At 35.3% G+C, this 27946-nt stretch overlaps 2 protein-coding genes and 1 pseudogene across 2 annotated transcripts; all 3 read right to left on the bottom strand.

Annotated features, from left to right (window-relative positions):
* Positions 1–14280: 14280 nt before the first annotated feature.
* On the bottom strand, positions 14281–15488 carry LOC131645876 (GEM-like protein 4). Its single transcript, XM_058916074.1, has 3 exons — positions 15279–15488; positions 14855–15129; positions 14281–14748 (listed from the first exon to the last, which is right to left on the bottom strand). The coding sequence occupies exons 1-3, from the start codon at positions 15370–15372 to the stop codon at positions 14566–14568; spliced, it is 552 nt and encodes a 183-aa protein (XP_058772057.1). The 5' UTR covers positions 15373–15488; the 3' UTR covers positions 14281–14565.
* A 3535-nt stretch (positions 15489–19023) lies between these two features.
* Positions 19024–19611, bottom strand: LOC131648564 (putative GEM-like protein 8; annotated as a pseudogene).
* Positions 19612–26156: 6545 nt separating this feature from the next.
* On the bottom strand, positions 26157–27368 carry LOC131645875 (putative GEM-like protein 8). Its single transcript, XM_058916073.1, has 4 exons — positions 27168–27368; positions 26991–27071; positions 26550–26824; positions 26157–26468 (listed from the first exon to the last, which is right to left on the bottom strand). Exons 1-4 carry the CDS (start codon positions 27301–27303, stop codon positions 26280–26282), a joined length of 681 nt encoding a protein of 226 aa, XP_058772056.1. The 5' UTR covers positions 27304–27368; the 3' UTR covers positions 26157–26279.
* Between the last annotated feature and the right edge of the window lie 578 nt (positions 27369–27946).

The following is a 27946-nucleotide window of genomic DNA, read 5'->3' as shown; positions in this document are numbered from 1 at the left end:
AAGTTGCAGTAATAGCTTTTTTATTTAGTTTGGGTCATTTGTATTGGGCTGGGTTATGTATTTGACCCTGTTGAGTTGTAAACCGTTTGATTCTCTCTAGTCTAGGTATGGCCGTACAGCTACTATCACATTTTTTATTTTTCACCAAATAATTTGGAAAGCTTTGTACGAATGATAAGGAACTAATCCCCGAAGGCAATTTCTGCTGGTTACGGTTTCCAATACTTTGAGGTTTTTAATCTTTAATTCAATTTCTTTTCCCTTTCGATATTAATCTATATGTCTTGTTTGCTTAATTCGAGTTATATAGAATATTATTGATTTATACCGATTGATTCATGTTCCTTGACTTTTATCGTACTTTATCGTTGCTTAATCGTTAAAGTGTGTATGTTAGAATCACGTTTGCTTAATTCGTGATTGTGCTTAATCCGTTTGCTTTATTCGGAAAATAGGAATGAAACCTTATAATGTCAATTTCGCTTGTTAATTTGTGTTGTAATCGGTAGGGAAATAGAATCCGCTTAGGGGATTGAAGTTTATTGAACCAGTGATAAGTCGGTAACCGAATCAGTAGAATTGTCGTTTTAGCATATTTTTATAATCACTTATTTTAATCGCTTAATTACTCTTTGTTGAATGGAACCTTAAACCAAATCCCCCATTAATCGTAACTATTAGTTAATAAGATACAAGAATCCTTGTGAGAACGATATTCGAGTTGTCGTTACCGCTAAACTACCGTTTTACAAAATACTCGTTTTTGATTCGTGCACGACAGCGGATCAAATTGGCGCCATTGCCGGGGATTCTTGTTGTTATTAACTAATATTAGGCATAGTGTTGTTGCTAGGATTTTTTGTGTGTTGTGTTTGTTGATTTTCAGTGTTGCAATTCCGGTTGCTGTACAGTGATAAGTTTTCCAGCTTATCTGGTAAGTTTGAAAGCTAATGTTTCGAATCGTTCCGAATTTTTTCCACAAAGTCAGAAATAAATCGACGAACAGTACTATTCTAAAGGAATCTGACCCTCAAAATCGCAAATTCGTTGTTTTTCTATTTTTTATGAATTATTTACTGTTTTCATAGTGTCAAAAAATTCCAAAAAAAATCTTAAAATTTTTATTTGTCTTCATTAGATTAAATTTCGTGTTTTTGTATTTTTTTGAATTTATTTTAATCATATTTGTTTTTCGTGTCAAAAAAAAAATGGGAGACTCATTAGATCAGTTGGCTTATCTTATTAATTTGATGGAAGCAAGAGAACATCAATCGTGCTATCAAAATCATATTCCACTTGCGATTTGCAATATTTGTTCTTCAAATTTTCATGGTAATGATGCATGTCCTATGTTGTTAGATACTAATTTTTATGGTGAGGCCCAAATGGTAGGTGATCTTCAAGGACAATACTCAAACATTGAAGAGCAGGCTATTTGGCCATATCAACAATTTCAACAAAATGCATCATTGAAAGCTGACACACAATCATATTTGGAAGAAATTATCAAGCAAATGGCTGAAAATAATAAGCGAATGATTGAAAATAATTTGCAATTTCAACAACATATGCAATCTATGTTTCCAGTTAAAAAAGTCCAAGGTGAACAAATAATCTCAAGCGTACATCAAATTCAAGAGAACATGATGTTTCATGATGATGTACAACCTGTTGCATCATTAGAGTTAACACAGTGTGATACTAGTCTTGATGAATTTTCAGGTGAGCCCATTAAAACAGTGTTTGTTTCATATGATGAACTCATAGTAAGAAACAAAAATTCAAGTGAATGCATGAAAAAGATTATGCCACAAAATTTCTTGAAATATGATTTGGATGAATTATATACTTCTCTTGAAGTAGATAACTCTCTTGAAATTTTTGCTTGTGAATGTGGTGTTTGTAATGTTTGTCTTGAGATCAGTGCAGCCATTTTAGGTGAAGATAGTTTGATGCCGACAACCACTTGTGCAGAAATTCTAGCAAATTCAACAAATCTTGAATTTGACACAAAAAATGTGGATTTTTTCCATAAGCAACCATTGTCCATAGCGGAATTTTTTTGGGTGGAAATTCTAATTAAGCCAAACAACATGGAGTTATCTTTCACCATTTGTGCATCTCTTCCATCTATTTTATCTGACTCACAAGCTAAATGTGGATTTTCTATTCTTCATACTTTTGTTATTGCAGGTTTACCATATGTGCAGACTATTCCTCCTAAGCCACCAGATTTTTTACTAATATCCAAGTTCACTTGCTATTTACTTTTTCCTATTTCATGTGTTCGTAGTGCAGAAAGGCCTCCACCAAAACCACCAGACATGAAAGGTACATTTCACCTTAACTCATCGGGTGTGTTCTTTCCTTTCTCTCACTCTTATTTTATATATGTTCTTTCATTGAGGACAATGCATGTTTTAAGTGTGGGGGAGGGAATAATTTATTTTCTTTGTTTTTGTTTTTTTTTTTGTTTCCTTGGTTTTCGTTCTTAAAAAAAAATATTTTTTTGAAAGTTTTGGGCTATAGATTAATTTGAGGTTAGTTGTGGAGACTTGGGAAAAGTTCACAAGACCGGTATCGTCTTAACACCGTAAGTCTCCTGCACATGGAAATTAATTTGAATATTTATTATGACATAGCCTTGAATTATCATTCTCTAATAGCTCTTGAGTAGTTTATCTTTGCAGTCGGCAACATCTCACACATGTTCTACGTAAGGAGGCCGATGAAAATAAGTGAGTGATCAAAGTTTTAAAAAAATAAAAAATAAAAATGAATGCACCTTCTAAGTTTGGTGACCCTCACCCGGTCACTTAACCCAACGGTTGTAGAACCTACAAAAAAAAAGAGATTTCAAGTCCCGTTGTTAGTTGGTTCAGAGGTTTATGGTGCTGAACTTGGTAGGGAGGATTACGGTCCGATCCCCCGCAACTACAATTGGGGAATAAAAGGGGTATACCACTTAGGTACCAAAACCCCATGCAAAAAAGGATCAGAGTCACTAACCGGTAGCCTTACTATGAGTGTGTGGAGATAACGGGCTTAATGTGATTGTGCCAGAATGAAAAATAGTAAAAAGGAGGATGATTAAATTGGGTTTTGGCATAATAACATGATTCGAAGTGGTTTGTATGTTCAGGAGGCTTATGACCGCACAATTGCGGATTGGTGTTCCTAGGATATCCTTAGTGTGTAAAATTAGTACCTATTGATGCAACCTTAACCGAAGAAGAGTTTGTAGCCTAAAATGAGTAGATGTTGTTGTGGGTTTCTTTGTTTTGATTTTATTTATTTTTATATAATTTTTGCTCGGAGTGCAAAGTTCAAGTGTGGGGGAATTTGATCTGTGCATTTTGATGCACATTCCTCTATGTTTGTACTTATACATTTCCACGGTTTGCTTGTCCTATTTTTCTATTTTATAATGTTTTTGTAATTCAGTTTATTTTTATTGTTATTTGATTTTCGCACTCTATTTTCGGCATTAGCAGTCTGCACTAAAAGGATCATAACTGGAGCTCCGGGAATCCGATCGACGCATTCTAGTAATCGTCGGAAAGCTAAGAGAAAGAGCTACAACTTTTGTGTTGGAGTAGAAGTCGGATTCGGAATGAATATTTTCCAAAATTTCGTTTGAAGCTGAAGCATTAGTTTTATTTAGTTTTGGGTCGTTAGTTTTGGGCCTGGATTATGTTTTTTTCCGACCCAGTTGGGTTATGACCCGAATTATTGTTTCTCCCATTTACCTAGGGCTGGCCGCTAATGCTCATTGTTACGTTTTCTATTCACGGAATTATGAGGCAAGCTTGTACGAATTCCATGGAGAACTAATTCCTTTGAGACAATTTGCCGTATTCAGGTTCCGACCTTGAGGTTATTATAATTATAATTCAGTTCTATTCCTTTCAATATTAATCTATGTCTCTTGTTTGCTTAATTCGATTTGCATAGACTATATTGATTTAATTCGATTGGTTGTATAATCCTAACTATAGTCACGTTATCGTTTGCTTAATCCGTTATCGTGTCCGTTTAATTCATGTTTGCTTAATTCATGAAACTTAATCCCGTTTGCTTAATTCGGATAATAGGAACATACAACTTATACTATCAATTGCGCTTGTCAATGGATATTATAATCGAATAGGAATAGATAATCAGCTTAGGAGGTTGGAATTACAATAATCAATGATAGATAGGAACCGAATCAGCAAATTGACTTTTCAGCTTATTTTGATAATCACTTATTTACTCTTTTTGTTAAATCAAACCTTAAGCCAAACCCCTCATTAATTGTTATTGTTAGTTAATATAATACAAGAATCCTTGTGAGAACGATATTCGAGTCACTTGTCGCTATCTACGGTTTTATTCAAAACAACTCGTTTTTGATCCGCGCGCGACAGCGGATCAAATTAAATTTGATTCGCTGTCGTGCACGGATCAAAAACGAGTATTTTGTAAAACGGTAGTTTAGCAGTAACGACAACTCGAATATCGTTCTCACAAGGATTCTTGTATCTTATTAACTAATAGTTACGATTAATGGGGGATTTGGTTTAAGGTTCCATTCAACAAAGAGTAATTAAGCGATTAAAATAAGTGATTATAAAAATAAGCTAAAACGACAATTCTACTGATTCGGTTACCGACTTATCACTGGTTCAATAAACTTCAATCCCCTAAGCGGATTCTATTTCCCTACCGATTACAACACCAATTAACAAGCGAAATTGACATTATAAGGTTTCATTCCTATTTTCCGAATAAAGCAAACGGATTAAGCACAATCACGAATTAATCAAACGTGATTCTAACATACACACTTTAACGATTAAGCAACGATAAAGTACGATAAAAGTCAAGGAACATAAATTAATCGGTATAAATCAATAATATTCTATATAACTCGAATTAAGCAAACAAGACATATAGATTAATATCGAAAGGGAAAAGAAATTGAATTAAAGATTAAAAACCTCAAAGTATTGGAAACCGTAACCAGCAGAAATTGCCTTCGGGGATTAGTTCCTTATCATTCGTACAAAGCTTTCCAAATTATTTGGTGAAAAATAAAAAATGTGATAGTAGCTGTACGGCCATACCTAGACTATAGAGAATCAAACGATTTACAACTCAACAGGGTCAAATACATAACCCAGCCCAATACAAATGACCCAAACTAAATAAAAAAGCTATTACTGCAACTTCAAACGCAATTCTGGAAAATATGCGTTCCGTATCTGACTTCGACTCCAACATAAGAATTGTAGCTCTTTCTCTTAGCTTTCCAACGATTACTAGAATGCGTCAATTGGATTCCCGGAGCTCCAGTTATGATCGTTTTAGTGCACACTGCTAATGCTGAAAATAAGGTGCGAAAATCAAATAAGTGCAAAAATAAATTAAATTAGAAAAACACATTAAAAGGGGAAAATAACAAAACTAAAACATGGAAATGTAAAAGTAAGAACATAGATAAATGTGCATCAAAATACACTGATCAAATTCCCCCACACTTGAACTTTTGCACTCCGAGCAAAATCAAAACTCAAGAAACACACAACAACATTTACTCATTCCAGGCTACAACTCTTCTTCGGTTAAGGTTGCATCAATAGGTACTAATCTTGAACACTAAGGATATCGTAGAAACATAAATCCGCAATGGTGCGGTCATAAGCCTCCTGAGCACACAAACCAGTTCGAATCATGTTATTATGCCGAAACCTAACTTAATTATCCTCCTTTTTACTCTTTTTCATTCTGGCGCAATCACATTAAGCCCGTTATCTCCACACACTCATAGTAAGGCTACCGGCTAGTGACTCTGATCCTTTTTTGCACGGGGTTCTGGTACCTAAGTGGTATACCCCTTTTATTCCTCAATTGTAGTTGCGGGGGATCTGACCGTAATCCTCCCTACCAAGTTCAGCACCAGAAACCTCTGAACCAACTAAAAACGGGTCTTGAAATCATATTTTTTGTAGGTTCTACAACCTTTGGGTTAAGTGACCGGGTGAGGGTCACCAAACTTAGAAGGTGCATTCCTTTTTATTTTTTTAAAACTTGGATCACTCACTTATTTTCATCGGCCTCCTTACGTAGAACATGTGTGAGATGGTGCCGACTGCAAAGATAAACTACTCAAGAGCTATTAGAGAATGATAATTCAAGGCTATGTCATAACAAGTATTCAAAACAATTTCCATACTCAGGAGACTTACGGTATTAAGATGATACCGATCTTGTGAAATTTTCCCAAGTCTCCACAACTAACCTCATATTAATCTATAGCCTAAAACTTTCAGAGAAGCATTTTTTTTAAGAATTGAAAACAAAACAAAAACAAAAAAATTGAAAGAAAACAAAACAAATAAATGATTCCCTCCTCCACACTTAAGACATACATTGTCCTCAATGAAAGAACATAAATGTAAAATAAGAGTGAAAGAAAGGAAAGAACACACCCGAGAAATCAAGGAGGATAAGTGATCACATAAGCAGTCTTTCCCAAAGAGAGATCTTCTACATTCTCTTCTTCCAAAATGGGGCTCTCATGGAGTAGCTTTGGGTAATGCTCATCGTCCTTAAAAAGTGGTTTAGCTCCTTCGTCTTTTATTCTAGAATCAAAGAATGTTCTTCTAAAAGTAAAAGTGTCAAATGGGCACGTGAAGGTGCTCTCATCATTCACAACATCAAGGAACCAAAGGATATGGGGCTGCCTCACTACTTTTGCTACATCTTCAAGCGAGATCCTATGCACACACATGGACGAACTAATATCATAAATGTCATCCAAGGTCCATCCAATTCCTTTCTCATGCTTCTTCAAAACCAACAAAAACTTAATTTCTTGATCAAAATATAGTTTAGAAGAAATTATAACCGGAAGTTTTTCTTTCATCTCTAAATAAGCATATTTAAGATTTTCAGGAATCGGTTTCAGCTCTCGGAAAGGTGGTTGTTCAATGGATGGTTTGTTCCGGGCAGCCGGGGTATCGAGAGCTTCATCTACATGAACAACTTCATTTGCAACCTCATCTGTAGTAAGAATATCAACTTGCAAGGCAAGCTCAATTTCAGCACAAACAGAGCAAATTTTAGTGTCAGTACAAACATCACAAGAGTAAACATCATCAAAACCAGACAATGATGGAAAATCATCTACAAACAAATTAGTACAAGTATCATCAACAGTTTCAGAAGGAAAATATATTTGAAAAACATACTGCTCTTCCAAGGGTTGTTGGTTGGATCCTTGAGCTTGCTGCATGGCATTCATCAAAGAGGCAAGTTGTCCAATTTGTGTTTGCAAAGTATGAAGAGTAGAATCTATTTGTTGTTGATACTGGAGATTATTTGCGGCCATTTGTTTGACAATATCCTCTAGTGAAGGTTCGGAAGGTGCAAAGCACACAACCTGAAATTCATTCAGATGCATATGCGGATCCTCGCCTGCAAAACCATTAAACCTAGGCAACAAATGTGTTAAACCATATTCCAATTCAAAAGGTGCATTCGCCGCAAGATCGTCAATACATAAACCATTATAGTTCACATTAGAGACAGCCAACTGCGTCAAAGTTCTTTGTTCAGCCATGGTTTCAACAAATACAGAAATACCAATTATGTCCCAAACAGGCAGAAATAAATAGAAAGAAGGAAAACGATTAAATTAAATTCAGAAAAATATAAAAACACAGAATTTCATCTAATTAAGACAAACAAGAATTTTGGGGATTTTTTTGGATTTTTTCGAGACTGAAAAAACAGTAAACAATTATTTAAAAATAGAAAAAAAATAGGAGTATGGAAATTTTGGGTCGAATTCCCTTACTCTTTTAGAGTAAAGGAGTATTGCTTGCACGATTTTTCTACTTCAGTAGGCAAAAACGTTTTACAATCGAACACAATTTTTCCAAAAACTGAAATTTTCGACTCTAAACGCGGATTGGCCAAAACCGTGAGGAAACTATGGCCTAAACGCGAGAACACTAAACCTATGACTCTCATATCAGTTAATAACAACAAGAATCCCCGGCAACGACGCCAATTTGATCCGCTGTCGCGCGCGGATCAAAAACGAGTTGTTTTGAATAAAACCCTAGATAGCGACAAGTGACTCGAATATCGTTCTCACAAGGATTCTTGTATTATATTAACTAACAATAACAATTAATGAGGGGTTTGGATTAAGGTTTGATTTAACAAAAAGAGTAAATAAGTGATTATCAAAATAAGCTGAAAATTCAATTTGCTGATTCGGTTCCTATCTATCATTGATTATTGTAATTCCAACCTCCTAAGCGGATTATCTATTCCTATTCGATTATAATATCCATTGACAAGCGCAATTGATAGTATAAGTTGTATGTTCCTATTATCCGAATTAAGCAAACGGGATTAAGTTTCATGAATTAAGCAAACATGAATTAAACGGACACGATAACGAATTAAGCAAACGATAACGTTACTATAGTTAGGATTATACAACCAATCGAATTAAATCAATATAGTCTATGCAAATCGAATTAAGCAAACAAGAGACATACATTAATATTGAAAGGAATAGAACTGAATTATAATTATAATAACCTCAAGGTCGGAACCTGAATACGGCAAATTGTCTCAAAGGAATTAGTTCTCCATGGAATTCGTACAAGCTTGCCTCATAATTTCGTGAATAGAAAACGTAAAAATGAGCATTAGCGGCCAGCCCTAGGTAAATGGGAGAAACAATAATTCGGGTCATAACCCAACTGGGTCGGAAAAAAACATAATCCAAGCCCAAAACTAACGACCCAAAACTAAATAAAACTAATGCTTCAGCTTCAAACGAAACTTTGGAAAATATTCATTCCGAATCTAACTTCTACTCCAACACAAAAGTTGTAGCTCTTTCTCTTAGATTTCCGACGATTACTAGAACGCGTCGATCGGATTGTCGGAGCTCCAGTTATGATCGTTTTAGTGCAGACTGCTAATGCTGAAAATAGAGTGCGAAAATCAAATAACAATAAAAATAAACTGAATTACAAAAACATTATAAAATAGAAAAATAGGACAAGCAAACCGTGGAAATGTATAAGTATAAACATAGAGGAATGTGCATCAAAATGCACTGATCAGGCCTTGAATTTTGCAATGAGGCATTCGACAGTTTTTGTGCTGCCTCTGGTATTGCAAGGCACAGAACTACTGCAGGTACTCCACAGCAAAATGGTTTGGCTGAAAGGTTTAATCGAACTATTTTGGAGAGAGTCAGATGCATGTTGACTAGTGCTGGACTAAAGAAGGTGTTTTGGGCTGAGGCTGTTTCGACAGCAACATATCTGATAAATAGATGTCCTTCGACAGTGTTAGATATGAAGACACCTGGAGAAGTTTGGTCGGGACATCCACCAGATCTTGACAAACTGAGAGTATTTGGCTGCGTAGCCTATGCTCACATTAGGCAAGACAAGGTCGAACCTAGAGCTCTGAAATGCATGTTCATGGGATACCCTGAAGGAGTTAAAGCTTATAGGCTATGGTGCCTAGAGCCAGGTCACGGGAGGTGTATCACCAGTCGAGATGTAGTTTTCAATGAAGCTGAAATGGCTTTTAAGAAAACTGTTGATGTTGGTCGAAATACAGAAACATCTGACGAAGAGCTGAAACAGGTAGAGATTCCTGTTGAGGTGGAGCATGTTGATGCTGAATTGCATATCCCTGATGAAGTCGAAGAAGAAGCATAAGATGCTGAGGAAGTTGAGGAAACTGACGATGACTACCTATTTTCGAGAGATAGGTCGAGAAGAGTCATCAAGGCACCTCAGAGGCTTGGGTATGCAGATCTTATAGCTTATGCCTTAATCTCTGCAAGTGAGGTTCTAGACGAAGAACCTAGAGACTATAAGGAAGTTATGAGGAGTCGAAATAAGACTGAATGACTGAAGGCCATGGATGATGAGATGAAATATCTTCATGATAATCATACTTGGGAACTGATCAAGAAACCTGCTGGGGCAAGGTTAGTCAGCTGTAAATGGATTTTCAAAGTTAAGGAAGGAATTGAAGGAGTGACGTCGAAAAGATACAAGGCAAGGTTAGTTGCAAGGGGTTTCACTCAGAAAGAAGGTGTCGACTTCAATGATGTGTTTTCTCCTGTTGTGAAGCATAGGTCCATTTGAATGTTGCTTGCCATGGTGGCACAGTTCGATCTTGAACTGGAACAGATGGATGTGAAGACTGCGTTCTTGTATGGTGATCTAGATGAAACGATCCTGATGAGGCAACCTGAAGGGTATGTCGAAAAGGGGAAGGAAGACTATGTGTGCAAGTTAAAGAGATATTTGTATGGGCTGAAACAATATCCTCGACAGTGGAATAGGAGATTCGACAAGTTCATGGCACGCATAAGTTTCATTAGAAGTCAGTTCGACCACTGCGTTTACTTCAGATTTCGACCTGGTAATTCATTTGTTATTTTGTTGCTTTATGTGGATAGTATTCTCATAGCAAGTAACAATGTTGAAGATGTGACGAGGGTGAAGGCTGAACTCAATAAGGAGTTCGATATGAAGGATCTGGGAGCTGCTTCCAGGATTCTTGGAATTGACATTCGAAGAGATAGAAAGAAGTCGAAGTTATGCTTATCTCAAGAGGCATATCTACGGAAGATTCTCGAAAAGTTTGGTATGTCGAATTCGAAGCCAGTTGTGACTCCAACAAAACCTCAATTCAAGCTGAGTATTGATCAGTGTCCCAGTACTGATGTCGAAAGAGCCTATATGAATAGAATCCCATATGCTAATATAGTCGGTTCTTTGATGTATGCTATGGTCTGTACTAGACCCGACATAACATACGCAGTAAGTCTTGTAAGCAGGTACATGGCGAATCCTGGAAAGGCTCACTAGCAAGTATTGAAGTGGATTTTAAGGTACATAAATGGGTCTCTGAATAGAGTCCTAATTTACGGTGGAACCTTAGGTGAAGATAGTAAATCATTAATCAAAGGATATGTCGACTCTGATTATGCAGGTTGTATGGATTCCAGAAAATCTATTTCTGGATATGTTTTCACTATGTTTGGCACAACAATTAGTTAGAAAGCAACACTTCAGAAGGTTGTTGCTCTATCAACCACTGAAGCGGAGTATATTGCCTTAACTGAAGCTGTGAAAGAAGCATTGTGGCTTGAAGGTTTTGCGAAGGAGCTGAAACTTCAAGGTCGAGGTATCACTGTTAAATGTGATAGTCAAAGTGCAATACACCTGTCGAAGAACTCAGCCTATCATGAGCGAACTAAGCACATTGATGTGAGGCTGCATTTTGTTAGAGGAGTAATCGAGCGTGGAGAAGTCCAAGTGTTGAAGGTTTCGACTGAAGACAATGCTGCTGATATGATCACCAAGACAATGCCGAGTTGCAAATTTTTCCACTGTATGCAGTTGATAAAGCTGCATGAAGAAAGCTAGTTTGTTCCCTTGATGTTGTAGAGTTAGATCCAAGGTGGAGATTTGTGAGATATTGGATCAAACTCTAGTATGGCCGAAGGATAGCTTCTTAGTTCGACAAGATTAAGCATGAAGTCGAAGGTTGTTCACATGCTTGTGTCGAAGATGCTAGGGTTGTTAGCATGTTAAATTAGGTTTTAGTGTTTAAACCCTAATTTGTTAAGTTAGCTTGTTTATTAAGTTGGCTTGTGTAATGGGCCTTGTGGAAAAAGCTCATTAGTTAGTATGTTTGGTTTTATTATAAATATCATACTAGTCTCTCATCATTGCTAAGCTGCAAATCCTAATTTAGGGTGAGAAAGGTTATTTGTTATTCTTGTAAACTTGTAATCTTGTTTGAAGAGAAAATAAAAGAATAGCAGTTATAACCAATTATTGTGTTCCTCTTCTTCCTTGTCCTTTATTCTTCCTTGTTTTATACTTTGTTCTTGGCATCATTTTTCACAACATTGTTGTTAGTTCGAGTAGAAGAAAATACGAAGTCAACGTTCATACTTTGGGTACTCGTTATTGGAGAAGGATTCTGGAATTCCCAGGTCCCGGGCTCCGTCCTAATCCTGGATCAGGAACATTTTTGAATGACTCGGTTAATTGGTTGACACGCGATAATACTGGTGAGTATTTAATTGTTTCTCTTGATTTGGAGAAAGAGTCCTATCAAAAGCTTCCACTGCCTGGCTTTGATGATGTGACTACCTTAGTGACATTGAGGGGTTGTTTGTCTCTCCTCTCTTCCAGGGACGAGTTTGATGATGTTTTGATTATGAAGGAATACGGTAATGAAAATTCTTGGATTAAATTGTTCACTGTTCCTCACTTGAAACCATGGCGTGATGACTGTCACTATACCAAGGTATTAATGATGACCAAGTGTTGATGGAGTTTAGGACGAGTTTATGCTTATTTTGATTACTAGTGGTGACTTATTCGGTTACTCTTAGTTTATGGTTATAGAGAAATTTCTATGTTATTTTAATTTATTTGTTAGTTAGAGCTGTCGGTTTGTCATTGCTTATTACATTTTATACAGTTAACAATCATTCAAATCTTTCACATTAGATTATAAATTTCTCTTACTATCTACTATTCTCAATTTTGTTCGGTATATCATTTGTTGATTTCTGCATTTTGCTGCAATGTTTCAATCAATATCAATATCAGACAGATATGGAGTATTTTGTGACAAAAATTAAATCCTTTTTTTTTATGCCATCTGGCTGTTATTGTTTGGAAACAACACACTGCCAACTTAATTTTCACTGCAATGAAAATTTCACATGGAATTTTATGAACAATAATAAAGTGAAGTACTAAATCAAGTTATAATTAAACACAAGTGGTTACTTGCTGATTGGATTTGATTAGATATCATCACCACTTTAATGTTACTTTATTTGGGAGAAAGAGTTTTACTGCCTGTCTTTGATGTTATTATCTCTTGATGTGGAGAAAGAGTTTTATCAAAAGTTTTTACTGCCTGACTTTGATGATATTATCTCTTATATAAGCTTAAGGACACTGAGGGGTTATTTGTCCCTACTCTTTCTCAAGAGTGACATGTTTTCTTATATTTGGATTATGAAAAAATATGGAAATGAAAAGTCTTGGACTAAATTGTTAACTGTTCCTCCCATGAAAGAATGTGTTTTTTATGGCTATGCTATAGCATTATATATTTCAAAGGATGACCAAGTGCTGATGGAATGTTTCACTGGAAAATATAGTTTGGTTGTTTATGATTCCTAAATTTCAAAACTACATCTACACTGAGAAGACACCAGGGGTCTATATTGAGAGCTTGATATCACCTTTATAGATGTTGTTCTATATGACATGGTTTAGAGACTCGGCTGCGGCCTTTATGTTAACAAATGATCTTGCTATTAATTTTGCTGCTGGTTAAAGATGAAAAAAGCTACTATATAAATGATTGTTAAAATTAATAAACTGAAAAGTTTGTTTATTTCATTTGAGAAGTTGGCTATTTAAAACCCTTACATTACAAAATTAGAGAATAATCTACATAAGTCAAAAAAAAATAGGAGTTCCTAAAGACTAGGCAACTTATTAACAACACAAAAAATAACTCCTACAGCCTAGAAAATAACTCCTACAAACTAGGACTTTAACGTTAACAAAAATAATGATGTTACAAAGACAAAATCACGCTGGTAGAGGCTAGTTCAAACTCTGGTATGGGCTGGGGCTGGAACGCTAATATGGTTCCTCTTGACAGCAGCGACGGTGCTGTTCTTTTGTGGCAGGATCTCAGTGTCTCCATTTTCCATATGGTATTGAGTGAATCTTCAAAGGATGCTTTTGTTTGGCGAATCAATCCGGAGGGAGTGTTCAGCGTTAAGTCTTTTTATGAGTGGTTTAAAGCAAAGTTGTCGGGACCTCCTATCAATCCTAACGTGGCTAAAGCTTCTTCGCTTATTTGATGCGGCATAATGCGATCATATATATGCATAATGCGAAGAAGATATTGGGCTGTCTTCGAAAAAGGAGATTTCGTGGACCGTATTATAATTCTGAAGCAGAAAACATCTTGCAGGCTTTCGGCTTTTCCCACCATGAACACATATATGCACATGGTTCATTCATATATGCCCAGATGCAGACATAGTGTTGGTAAAATTATGGATGCAAATGATCGAAGGATGGTAGCAAACAAGATCGAAGGACAGTAAAAAGAAAGATTAGAAGTTTAAATTTCAAGCACGATTACTTAACAGGTTAATTACGTGCAAGTTTTTAGGAACTTTCAAATTGTATTAGGACCATTAAATTCTTTTAATAAAATTTTGTCTATAGTTATTCAAACTTGAATCTAATTTAATCAGTTAGCTTAAATATTTAACATAGATTGCATAAAAAATGAAATTGGATACTCTCATGTGTTGGCAGGTTCGGATAAGATCCTTCAAAAGATGAAACAAATACAATTTTTCCACCATTCATTCGCTAGAAGAACATTCCTAACTAATTACTTTCAAACAGCACAGGATCCAATAACCTTGTTAGCTAAGAAACCATATTATTTAGATGTTATGCATGTTTAATTTTGTGAAGATTGAGAGATAGCCTGTTGGAGACTTCTTAAAGCTTTCTGGTAATTAAAAAAACTCATAAACCAGAAGTCAAAATCATCCACGGTGACTATTTCTATGTATTTTTCTGACGGTTTCTTCACATTTTGACTCTGGTTGACATGCTCTATCTTTTCATGTGGAATAGAGACCTGAAATGATAAAAAAAAATTGAGGTTATATATTTGCAAAGTGTGAAGAAAAGATAAAACAAATAGAGAGCATTGACATGGATATTACAAAAAGTAAGAAAATCACCTTATAATAGACTCTACTGAATTCTCCTTTCGGAGAAGAGATCTTGATGGATCTCTCACTACAAAAAGCAACTTTGTATGTTGATATGAAGAGAAGGCCAGCTATAGGACCTGATGTCGTTGATAAGTAACACTGTGATGCTTTCAACAGCTTCTCTCCATCTTTAACACTAAAAAGTTGCGTAAACACTTTCTCTATTCCGCCAACCCGAAGAATTTTTGCTCCCAACCTTATTTTTCCTTTTACTGTATCTGTGATTTTTGGCGCCAGTTTCACTGTAGGTTACAACAACCATTAGTTACAGTTTTGGAAGCAATGATAGAATATTTGCATTTTGATAAAGTACAGTGACTAAGATGTTGTTGCATGTATTGAAACAAAGCAAAAGTGAAAAGTTGAAGATAATTCTTGTAAGATTACATACCATGCTCTCGGATGCCGTGTGCAAAACCAATGGTTTTTCTTCCGAACTTAGTGAAAACTGAATTTAATTTACCGAAACATGTAAAAACGACCATGATCAATTGAAACCAGAAATTCTAGTGAGAGATTTGAGAATTTTTATGGATAGTACTAGTTAATTGAAGAACAAAATAAACTATAGTTATAACTAAAAATAAGTGGTAGTTAAAGGGTCATATGCATAATAGAGTAGACAGCACATGTGTGACAGACACAGACATAGGCATAGGAAGAATAAAACTTAGACCAGATTAGATAGCATTGTATTGTATTCTAAGAGATGGCCTTAATTTGAAGAAATTGGGAGGACCACAAACATTGTGCGTCCATATTGACAATTGTATTTTTCAAATGGACCATGTTTTTATAGAGAGGCTTTGCATTGCTAGTTCTACCACTGACATTTCATCATGAAGCCATATCGAAAGTCTAACACATATTGATGTTCGATACAAGCCTCACACCAATATATTCACGTCTTAGTTTAGTAGTACATGTTGCCAACAAATAGCTTACATGTAGAAGGTTACTATATCTTCGATATAAGTTGGCACACTCTCATGGTAACCATGGAAACCATTTTACCTTTTTCCTACTTTAATATTACAAGAGAATTTAGAGAAGTAACCATATCATAAAGTTAGAATGCCAGATCATAAACCTATAGTGATTCATCCTAACATAAGCATAGGTTTTAAGTAGATTAAAAGTATTTATTTCATTACTTTTCTAGTATAATTTCCATATACGTACGTGGGTGATAACTTAGTAATCTATTAACATAATTATATATGAGACAAGGAACAATAACAACTAAAATATTTGGAAATAAATAAAAAAATAATCTGCTAAACAATGTAAACAAGACTACAAAAAGAAGAAATTATTCTATCAAACCGATCTTCTCTGGAGGAGATAGCAGCTTGATGACACTTGGCCATACTATTATTTCTTAGTTTGTTTTTATAGTATTTTAACTAGATGTGTGACTAACATTGCATGAATTGTAGCAAGTAATTAAGAGGATTCAAGACATTTGCGGAGAGTCTCAACTCATCTCAAATCATTCTAACCAGACAACTCTACAATGTTTTTATATGGTGGAGGTTACAATGATGAGAACTGGAGCGAAAAGTTTACAAGAGTATGAAAAAATGCAAAAAATCTCGTGAAAAAATTGATCAATGATTAAGAAGGATCGTGGTGCGATGCAAAAATTACAATTCAGAGCAAGGGACAGTTGTTGACTTGTGATAAGAAGGTGGGCAAAATTGGTGTGAGATTTTGGATCAAACTCTAGTCTCGACAAGGGTAACTTTTTGGTTCGGCAGAGATTAAGCATGTTGTCGAAGTCTGATCACATGCTGATGTCGAAGTCCTGCACGTTGTAGTCGATGTACCCTCAAGCATGCAGTAGTTGAAATTCTAGGTTTGTTAGTATATCGAAATGGGCTTGTTTGTGTAGCTCAATTTTTTAAGTTGGCTTATACTTTTAGTTAGCTTAGTAGTCTATAAATAGACTAGTTCTCTCAGGTTGTCGAGAGAGGTTAGTTGTTGTTATTAACTAGTAATCTTTGAACCCTTATTGAGTAAGTGAATAGTAAAACAGTTATAAGCAAACCTGATTTTCTTTTTCTTCTTCTCTCTTCTCTCTCTTTCGTGAAAACCTAATAGGGTTTCTTATGTTTGTTCAAGAAACTCAATCTTTCTCATTATTTTGATTTGTTCTTGACGGTACTCCGTTACAATAAAATGGTGCGGTGAGCGTGGAGAAGAAGATGTCGTCAACGAAGTATGAGATTGAGAAATTCACCAGTGTGAATGATTTTGTTTTGTGAGGCTTGAAGATGCAAGCCCTATGGGTTCAACAGGGTTTGCTAGAAGCGTTGAAGGGAGCCACAACCATGGATGTTATTCTAACGGAGAAGGAAAAAACGACGATGCCAGAGAAAGTCCACAGCGTCATCGTATTGAGCTGTGGTGATAAGATTCTCTGGCAAGTTTCAAAGGAGAAGATGGCGGTGGGTGTGTGGACGAAACTCGAAAGTTTGTACATGACTAGCTAAATCGTTGGTCAATCATCTTTACTTGAATGCATTACCATAGTCCTTACCACCGAGATTCTTGTATCGATCAGGGCACACCTTTCACGTGTGACCATCCTTCTTACTGATAACACCTAATTGAGTCATTTCTAAATTGTTCTAATGCTGCTAATTAATTTCTTTAGAAATTCAATATGGGGTACCTAATTAACTAGTTAATATACTGAGCACCTAATATGCTAAAGCAATGCACAATTTCAAATTAAGTATTAAAAAAAACAACAGCATAGTGGAAACATGGGACCCCCGTCCCTCACACTAGCTACACGTAGTAAAAAGGGACTTATCGGACCAGGGCGCCCGCCCCAAGTGCCAGGCCGCCTTCCCCACAAGCACATGTGGAGTCTTCCCCACTCCACTTACACGGGACGCCCATCCCACTCTTAGGGGCCCCGTCCCTATACTTTTTCTTTCCTTCCCAGTCTTGGTTTATCACTCCGGTCTCAGTATTCAACTCAACACATGTTTCAATTTCAGAACAATTATCATCGCAGCATCACCAATCATTCACCATACAGAATATATAAATTCATCATCATCGATTACCAATTCAATCCAATTGTCACAGACAACAGAAAATCAATAATACTCATATATCAACATAGTATTTCATACAATTCACAGAGAACACCATTACACATATCACGAAATTAACCGGAACAAAGAGATAATATAAATCCCCTAAACCCCACATACGGTCCATCATATCCCCATTTATAGAGAAAGAACCCCACCCTTATCTTGTATTCAGAGTCCGCTCTATAATTTCCAGTCGAATCCTAGCTTCCGGCTTCACATAATTCTTCCAGTTCCTTTCTTCTTCTGCAGCTTCTCTTCTTTTCTGCAATTTGTTCGTATCACCACCAAACCCTTATTCTCTTCCTCTACTTCTATTTTCTGTTTTTGCTAAAAACTCATTCGTGTGCTATATTGCCACTAATAATTATTTCCCCTTTTTCAATTATCCAAATAATACCAATTTATATTATTTTATTGGGCTTACTCTTGGCACACCTCCAATTTACTAATATCAACCAATCCAACTTAATTAACACAGTATATTCCCTTTTTAAGCTTCGTCTGATATTATCGGTCTCTTTTAAATTACTCGGAAAATTCCCAAAAGGCCAAATATTATTCCAATAATATTAATAATACCGAAAATAATAGAATTCACCAACTCGGTCGCTCATCATAATACTCTCGATCCACTATCCCGAATTAATACTGACTCGGTCGCTCATCATAATACGCCAAAACTCAATAAATACCAAAATAATCCAAATTAAATAATAAATCGAAATACAGGCGTTACAAAACCAACCGATCTCCGTGTTTTTTATTAAAATAAGTGATAGTCAAATCAATTTATGTCAACTGATATTTAATGTAATTGAAGATTTTAACAGAAATATGTTTGATGTGTACCTTTGTTAAAATTGAGTTTAACAACTTTTCCTGTTAGAACATGGAACCAAAAGTTTAATAAACAGATATCTTTTTCTATTACCAAAATGATGTAGAATATTTGTACATATTTGGAACCTCTGCAACTTCAAAAAATAATTGATGAAGCAGTAAGGATAAACAATTTGACTATTTCTACAACTTCTCTCTTTGAGATTGAGAGATAGCCTGCTGAAGATATCTTAAAGCTTTCCGGTAATTAAAAAAATCCCATAAACCAGAAGTCGAAACCATCCACGGTGACTATTTCTATGTACTTTTCTGAAGGTTTCATCACATTTTGACTTTGGTTGACCTGCTCTATCTTTTCATGTGGAATATAGACCTGAAGTAGTAAACAAATTAAGGTTAGTTAAGGTCACATACTTACAAAGTGTGAAGAAAAGGTAAACAAAATTAAGAGCATTGACATGAAAGTATGACAAAAAGTAAGAAAATCACCTTATATTGTACTCTAATTAGCTCTCCTTTGGGAGAAGTGGTCTGGATGGATTTGTCACTACAAAAAGCAATTTTGTGAGTGGATATGAAAAGGAGGCCAGCTATAGGACCTGATGTGGTTGATAAGTAGCAATGTGATGCTTTCATTAGCTTCTCTTCATCTTTAACACTAAAAAGTTGCATGAACACCTTCTCTAATCCACCAACCTGAAGAATTCTTGCTCCCAACTTTAATTTCCCTTTTACCGTTTCTATTATCTTTGGTTCAAGTCTTACTGCAATTTACAAAAACAATTTCAAGCAATAAGTTATAGAAGCTTTATTCTATTTTCCAATCATGCCAATTTTGAAATTGTGCATCATACATATTTTGAAACTACTCTAGGCCTAGTAATTTTGTTATCAATGACAAAATGTTTGCAGTTTATAAAGTACTATGTGACACTAGTATGTAATGAATTTAAGCAAAAATGAATAAATGAATATTAGTCTTCTAAGGGAAAAATTTGAGGCCTTTTTTAAGCCCAAATTTTTTAGCCCTAAAGTCCTAGCCTTGGTGGCTTGGCCCTTGGGCCGGTCCTGCAGAGGAACACATCTAACCTCCGGTGTAACCATTGCAACAGATCACGTCACACTCGAGATACCTGCTGGAAACTCCATGGGAAACCAGCACATCTGAAAAATGGTAATTCGGGTCCCAGATTTGTCCCTACAGCACATGAGGCTAAAAAAATCATTGTCCAACCAAGTTCAAGTTGAGAAGCTAATAAGGTTGCTAAAATCTAGTTCTTTGTCTGGTATTCCTAATGCTTCTTTGGCACAAACAAGTAACTTTAGTACCCATACTTCTCTAAGTTGCACCTTAAATATGTATGCACCATGGATCATATATTTGGGTGCTTCTACCCCTTGACCAACCTTTCTTCTCTATTTCAAACATATTCACCTTGTCCTGGAAATAAAAAAGTTAGAATTGCAGATGGAAGTTTTTCACCAATTACAAGAGAAGGAAAAATTCTTCTTTGTACGCACATTGATTTAAAAAATGTGTTACACGTACCAAAACTTTCATGAAACCTTCTCTCTGTTAGTAAAATCTGCAAAGACTCAAATTGCAATGTGAAGTTTCTTAACACTCATTGTATTTTTCAGGACTGAAGTTTGGGGAAGATGATTGGAAGTGCTTTAATGATGGATGAACTCTATTACTTTAAGGATGGTTTTGAGAATAAAGTGGTTCATGGCCTTAGTGGTATCAATTCCACATCTGTGAGGGATCAAATAATGCTCTGGCTTAATAGACTAGGGCACCCTAATTTTTAATATCTTAGGCATTTGTTTCCAGATTTATGCAAAAATGTTAATTATTCTTCTTTTGAATGTGAAAGTTGTGTTCTTTCTGAAAGTCACAAAATGGCATAGCTGAAAGAAAGAATAGACATCTTCTTGAGGTAGCTCGTGTATTATGTTTCAGTGAAATGTCCCAAAATTTTTATGGGGGGATACGGTTCTAACAGCAACATATCTCATAAATAGGATGCCTAACTGTGTGTTATGTTATCGCACGCCATTGGATGTTTTCAAAAAAAAAATCCAGCATGTCGATTGCATACTGATTTACCTTTAAAAGTGTTTGGTTGTACTGTTTTTATGCGCACCTCTAACCCTAGGTATAAACTAGATCCAAGAGCTTAAAAATGTCTTTTTCTTGGTTATTCTCCCAACCAAAAAGGTACAAGTGTTATAATCCTAACACAAAGAAACTTGATGTTTGTATAAATGTCACTTTCTGAGAACTACAACCTTTCTATCACAAAAATAGAACACAATGAAGACAATTTTTTAAGTGACAACACTTTGAAAGAACCTTTGCCAAATCCTATTTTTAACAGTGAGGATATAGAATTAATTGATCACACAATTGCACATAAAGAAATAGAACACGAGGAAACATATCCAAAACATGATAAGGGAAACCTTTTCCAAGGATTAGGTGGTTCCCAAAAAGGAAACTAAATACCAAAATCAAAAGAGCTTCGTGTTTATTCTCGAAAATATCCTAAAAAGGTCAGAAGTCATTACATTATTTCAGCATCCAATCAAATAGAATCCCCGAAAGATGGTTCAACAAAGATGCCTCAAGAACAAACAAGTAGTTCTAAAATTTCCACCTCTAATTTGATCTACCTATAGCTCTTAGGAAAAGCACCATAACCTGCACCAAGAAATCACTTAAAACCAGTATAAACCATCCCATTTCCAATGATGTTTCCTACCAAAACCTCTCCCAAAACCACTGAGCCTTTACTTCTAAAATTATAAATTTGTCTGTATCTAGAAACATTGAGAAAGCACTAGATGATCCCAACCAAAAATTAGCAGTCCTAGATGAGCTTAACGCACCCAAGAAAAATGAAACATAGGAAGTTGTGAGCCTACCGCATTGCAAAAAAAGGTGGGTTGTAAGTGGGTTTTTACCATCAAGTGCAAAGCAGATGGAAGTGTGGAGAGGTACAAGGCTAGGTTAGTAGCTAAGGGATTTACCCAAACTTATGGTATATATTATCAGGAAACCTTTACTCCAGTTGCAAAAGTTAACTCCATACAGGTTCTTTTATACCTTGATTCCAACTTCAATTGGCCTTTACATCAACTGGATGTAAAAAATGTTTTTCTCAATGGAGAACTAGAGGAAGAAGTATTCATGAGTCTTCCCCCTGGATTGGAGGAAAAACTAGGAACAAATAAAGTGTGTAGATTGAAGAAGTCTTTGTATGGGTTGAAAAAATACCCAAGAGCTTGGTTTGAAAGGTTTGAAATTATGGTAAAAGGACTTGGTTACATCTAAAGTCAAGCTAATCATACTCTGTTTTATAAATATTCAGCCACTAATAAAATTGCTATTTTGATTATATATGTGGATGACATCATTTTAATAGGTGTTGATAGCTTGGAGATCAAAAGCTTAAGGGAGAAAATTTCTAAGGTCTTTGAAATCAAAGAACTTGGCCCACTAAAATACTCCCTTGGAATTGAATTTGCAAGATCAAAGGAGGATATTTTTATGAATTAGCGGAAGTATGTTCTGAATTACTTGGATGTAAGTCTGTTGAGATACCCATGGAACCCAACATAAAATTGCAGCCTTTGGAAGCTGGAAATATGGTAGATAAAAGAAGGTATCAAAGAGTTATAGAAAGACTAATATACTTATCTCATACACGTCCAAACATAGCCTTTGTTGTAAGTTTGGTGAGCCAGTTCATGCATGTACCGGGACCTGAACATCAAGAGGCTTTTTTTAAGATCATAAGATACTTGAAGGGATCACCACGGGAAGGGACTTCATTATAAAAATCGTGGACATCTCCAAATAGAAGCCTACAACGATGCAAATTAGGATGGAAGTATAACTAATTGAAGATCAACATCAGTCTATTGTACCTTTGCTGGGGGAAATTTGGTTAATTTGAGGAGCAAGAAACAAAGAGTTGTAGCAAGGCGTAGTGTTGAAGCTCAATTTAGACCAATAGCTCACGGAATTTATGAGGGGTTATGGGTGGAAAAACTACTACAAAAATTGAATTTTTATAATTCTCCACCTATAAAACTTTATTGTGCAATATCTATTGCTCACAACCTAGTTTTACACGACAGAATCAAACACGTTGAAGTTGACAAAAGTTTCTTTAATGAAAACATTGGACGTTGATAGATATGTATGAGATATATTCCCACTACATAACAATTGGCAAATATCTTGACCAAAGGACTACCCAAGAAACCTTTTGACTACATAACTCGCAAGTTGTCCACGGAAGACTTTTTCAAGCCATCTTAGGCGGGTGGGGGGATGTTGTAAAATCAAAATATTAATTAGAATATTAGAGCATTTATATTGTTTCTTTTTCTCTTATTATATTATTAGATAGTCAACTATTGTCAATAACCTGAAATTATGTTAGGATCTCTGCAATTAATTTAGGATTCTAATTCTTCTCTGCTTAAGAAAGAAATCCCATGTACATTTAAACATATCACTGAATTATTTTGCTCTCATTCTTTTCTACTGAATTGAATTTCGATACAATATATGGCACATATGATAGAATAAAGGCGGTAAATGATAAGAACATGTATAGGAATATGATATAATAATGACATGATATTGTTCTTAAATAAAGTTGTGTTTCGATTAAACTTTATAATGACATAATAGAATATAATATTTAAACAACAAAATCACCTATGTAATTTTCTGTAATATCAAAATCTTCCAAGTCTTATTTACAAGGGGTGATGATATTTGTAAGGTATCACCCTCACTGGAGGTTACAAGGTATTTGATTCTTTAAATAGAAGGATCATGATCAGTCGAGACGTTGTGATCGATGAATTGAAGCCTTTTCAGAAGGTTATAACCTGTTACCAGCAGCGTGTAATTGGTTACAAGTTCGAATTTCCAGATTTTGCAGATTTGGAAAAACCAGAAACGTCGCACATCCAAGTCTGAATTGATGAAATGTAAGAAGACCAACTATGCAAAAAGGATTTCCTTAAATACTCCAAGATTGTGAGATATTTCGTGACAACGAAATCAATGATGATGATGATTTCGTCCATTTTGCACTTATGGTCGAATCCGAGTCAGTTAAGACGCAAGAGACATTGAGTAACCCAAAGTGCGTTTGTGCTATGAAGGGGTAATTTGAATCAATTGAGAAAAACAGTACTTGGGACTTGGTTGAGTTATCGAAATAAAAGAAGCCGAATGGTGTAAGATGGGTCTATGAGGGTGAAGGTAAACCCTAAGGGTGAAATAATCAAGCATAAGGCTTGGTTAGTTGTGATGGAAATTTTGCAAAGAAAAAGTATAGCCTTTGATGAGGTATTTGCATCGGTTTCTAGAATTGAAACCAAAATGCTAATTATTGGTATTGAGAATAAAAACAATTGGTTAATCTATTAAATGGATGCAAAATTCACGTTTTTGAACGGTCCTCTTAAAGAAGAATTGTATGTAAAACAACCCTTTGGTTTTGTTGTGAAAAACCAAGAAGAAAGTTTCTACAAGTTGATAAAAGCGTTGTAAAGATCGAAACAAGCTCCAAGAGTATGGAACATAAGAATAAATGGTTTCCTAATTGAGGTTGACTTCAAGAAATGTGTGTCTGAACATCGAGTTTATGTGAAAACGGATACAACTGAAGGGATGATCAAGCTTTGTCTATACGTAGATGATTTGTTTATCACACACAGCAGCGAGAAAAGTATTTCTAAGTTCAATAGTGAGTTTATGGAAGAATTCGAGATGAGCGACCCTGGTATTATGACATACTTCATTAATTGGCATAGAGTTCCACAAGTCCAAAAGGGATATGCTCTTGAGATATATTGAAGAAGTGTGAAATTGAGCATTATAATATTGTCATTATACGAGCTAAACCAAGGTTGCAAATGTCAAAGAATGAAGAGGAGTAGAACGTAGATCCAACTCAATATAGAAGGTTGATTGGATCATTACGTTACTTGTGCAATACATGACCAAATTTTGTGTTTAGTGTCGGTATTGCAAGTATATTCATGGAGAGACTGAAGTTGTCTAACTTGACAGCAGCCAAGAGGATCCTAAGATATGTCAAAGGGTCTATTGGCTGCGTAATTCTCTTTCCCGCAGTGGATACGAGCAGAAAATGCAATTTACTTGGTTTTATCGAGTCTGATTGGTGCGGAAATAAATATGATCGAAATTCTATAGCTGGATACATCTTTATGTTCGGTGGAACACCAATCTCATTGTGTTTGAAGAAGGAATCGATAGTTGTACTCTCGTCTTGTGAGGCCGAGTTTATTGTTGTTTCGTTATGTGCGTGTCAAGACGTGTGGCTAAGGAATCTATTGAAGGAGTAGGGCAATAGTGAGGGTGAGGCTGTTACGCTCTTCGTTGACAAGGTTTCCGCTACTAATCTTGCTAAGAACCGAATGGCACATGGGAGATGTAAGCACATTGAGATGATATTTCACTAAGCTTGTTAGTGAAGGAAAGTTAAGTTTGAGATATTGTAGAAGTGAAGACTAAGTTGTTGATTTGTTGACTAAGGGAGTCACAAATGATGTGTTCAAAAGGTTGAAAATAAGCATGAGCAAGAAAGACTTGGAGCACTTGAAATAAGGTGGTGTGTTAAGAGAATTTTAAGTATTTCAAGTGCTGTATCAAGTTAACACGAGAGTGTAACTAGTTACAATTGCATCAAATTAGTTGCAGAAAAAATGCTTTTGAATTTGCTGTAACCGATTACACCTGATAGTATTTTTTAGTTTTGTGTCTGTTGTAACCGGTTACAGGTGTGTGTTAACTGGTTACAACCCCGAATTTTTTACTTTTCTGACTATTGACTTGTAATAGATAGTTTTTTATCATAATATCACATCATTGTTGATAGATAAAGAAGTAATATACGAGACCAATATAGTTAGTCTCTGCAATATCAGTATCAGGTATTGTAGAAAAAGTTTTTTCTTTAAAATGTCGAGCGAGACTTATTGGTCAAGCCAAAATAATTGTGGCAGAAAAACTCCCACCCAGCAGACTTATTAATTAGCTGACAACTTAATCTGTATAATATAACACTTGACATGGCTAATAGAAAAGTAACTAACAGAAGACCAATGGAGCTCCGTATTATTTATTAAAATGATTCATAGTCAAATTAGTTTTTGTCATATGATATTGAATGTAATTGAAGATTTACCCGAAACGTATCTGATGTTTAACTTTGTTAAAGTTGAGTTTAACAACATTGTCTGTTAGAATATGGAACGAAAAGTTTAATAAACAAATATATTTTTCTATTACCAAAATGATGTAGAATATTTGTACATATATTTGGAACCTCTACAACTTCAAAAAATAATTGATGAAGCAGTAAGAATAAACAATTTGACTATTTCTACAACTTCTCTCTCTGAGATTGAGAGAGAGCCTGCTGGAGATATCTTAAAGCTTTTCGGTAATTAAAAAATCCCATAAACCAGAAGTCGAAACCATCCATGGTGACTATTTCTATGTACTTTTCTGAAGGTTTCATCACATTTTGACTTCGGTTGACCTGCTCTATCTTTTCATGTGGAATAGAGACCTGAAGTAGTAAACAAATTAAGGTTAGTTAAGGTTACATACTTACAAAGTGTGAAAGTATGACAGAAAGTAAGAAAATGACCTTATATTGGACTCTAATTAGTTCTCCTTTGGGAGAAGTGGTCTTGATGGATTTGTCACTACAGAAAGCAACTTTGTGAGTTGATATGAAGAGGAGACCAGCTATAGGACCTGATGTGGTTGATATGTAGCAATGTGAAGCTTTCAATAGCTTCTCTCCGTCTTTAACACTAAAAAGTTGCATAAACACTTTCTCTACTCCACCAACCTGAAGAATTCTTGCTCCCAACTTTAATTTCCCTTTTACCGTTTCTGTTATCTTTGGTCCCAGTCTTACTGCAATTTACGAAAACAATTTCAAGCAATAAGTTAAAGAAGCTTTATTCTATTTTCCAATCATGCCAAATTTGAAATTCTGCATCATACATATTTTGAAACTACTCTAGGCCTAGTAATTTTGTTATCAATGACAGAATATTCGTAGTCTTCTAAGGGTACATACCATGCTCTCGGACTCCATGTGCCAAACCATCACCCTTTCTCCCAAATATGTTCATCTTTGTCATAACAGAATTGAATTTACCTGAAAATATAAAAATGACCATGATCAATGAAATAAAATTTGAAAGAAGCATTATTGAAATATAGTTTTGATTTGCTAATATAGGTGTGTTGATACCTTGCTTTGATTTTGTGATGGATTTGTTGCATATGCTAGAAGAATCAAGCAAGTATCTCGTTGACGACTTCCCGGTTGGGTAAATAGAGGAGATATAAATTCCATTAAGTAACTCATTAAGAAATGAGGTTTTCATTTTTGTTTGATGTTTCTTGCCTTTGAAAAGGACTACTAGCTTGTGAGAAGTATTGTAAATTTTGGTAGATGAATAATCCTTCTTGTATAGTAAAGGGGTATATATATGGTTAAAAGAAAATAAGATGACAGTTTAGCTTTTGGAGGATGAGTCAGCTAGGAATCATCATGAAGACTAAAGGAAACAAGGTTTGTTCAATTAAAGCATTGTGAGGTGGAATGAAGCTTTTCTGATGCTATTTTTAACTTTGTGATGTCAACCTTGTTTAACTTTTCTCTTTTGAAAATGTAACAAAAAGTAAAGAGATATTAATATTAGTATACTCTATACAACATAACATAGGCATAGTGCACTATATACATTCCCATTTGGCTATCAGTGTTTGCAATCAACACATGTGTGACTGACATGGCCATTTGCTGTTTGGATTAGAATAGATATCATAGCTTTTACTGTGTGTTGTTTAATTTGAAGAAATTGGGAGGACCACTAAACATTGCATTTCAAAAGATGGCGCCAATGTTTTTGGAGAAGGGAATCACAAAGTATGTATCATAAAGTGAACATGGTGACAGGGATAAAGTTATGGGATATGAAATTGTGTTTATGTAAGATATGAGAAATAACTTGTCAGCTAAGGAAC

Source organism: Vicia villosa, linkage group LG2 (genome assembly GCF_029867415.1).
Source record: "Vicia villosa cultivar HV-30 ecotype Madison, WI linkage group LG2, Vvil1.0, whole genome shotgun sequence".
Lineage (NCBI taxonomy): Eukaryota > Viridiplantae > Streptophyta > Magnoliopsida > Fabales > Fabaceae > Vicia > Vicia villosa.
This window is presented reverse-complemented; position numbering and strand designations above follow the sequence as displayed.

What these genes read in the sequence shown, in the direction of transcription:
- LOC131645876 (XM_058916074.1), bottom strand. Translation starts at nt 15,372, where the DNA reads ATGGTCGTTTTTACATGTTTCGGTAAATTAAATTCAGTTTTCACTAAG. An exon ending in ACACGGCATCCGAGAGCATG is followed by an intron (nt 15,130 to 15,278) that starts GTATGTAATCTT and finishes TGTAACCTACAG; the next exon opens with TGAAACTGGCGCCAAAAATC. An exon ending in TCAGTAGAGTCTATTATAAG is followed by an intron (nt 14,749 to 14,854) that starts GTGATTTTCTTA and finishes TTATCATTTCAG; the next exon opens with GTCTCTATTCCACATGAAAA.
- LOC131645875 (XM_058916073.1), bottom strand. Translation starts at nt 27,303, where the DNA reads ATGAAAACCTCATTTCTTAATGAGTTACTTAATGGAATTTATATCTCC. An exon ending in CATCACAAAATCAAAGCAAG is followed by an intron (nt 27,072 to 27,167) that starts GTATCAACACAC and finishes TTATATTTTCAG; the next exon opens with GTAAATTCAATTCTGTTATG. An exon ending in ACATGGAGTCCGAGAGCATG is followed by an intron (nt 26,825 to 26,990) that starts GTATGTACCCTT and finishes CGTAAATTGCAG; the next exon opens with TAAGACTGGGACCAAAGATA.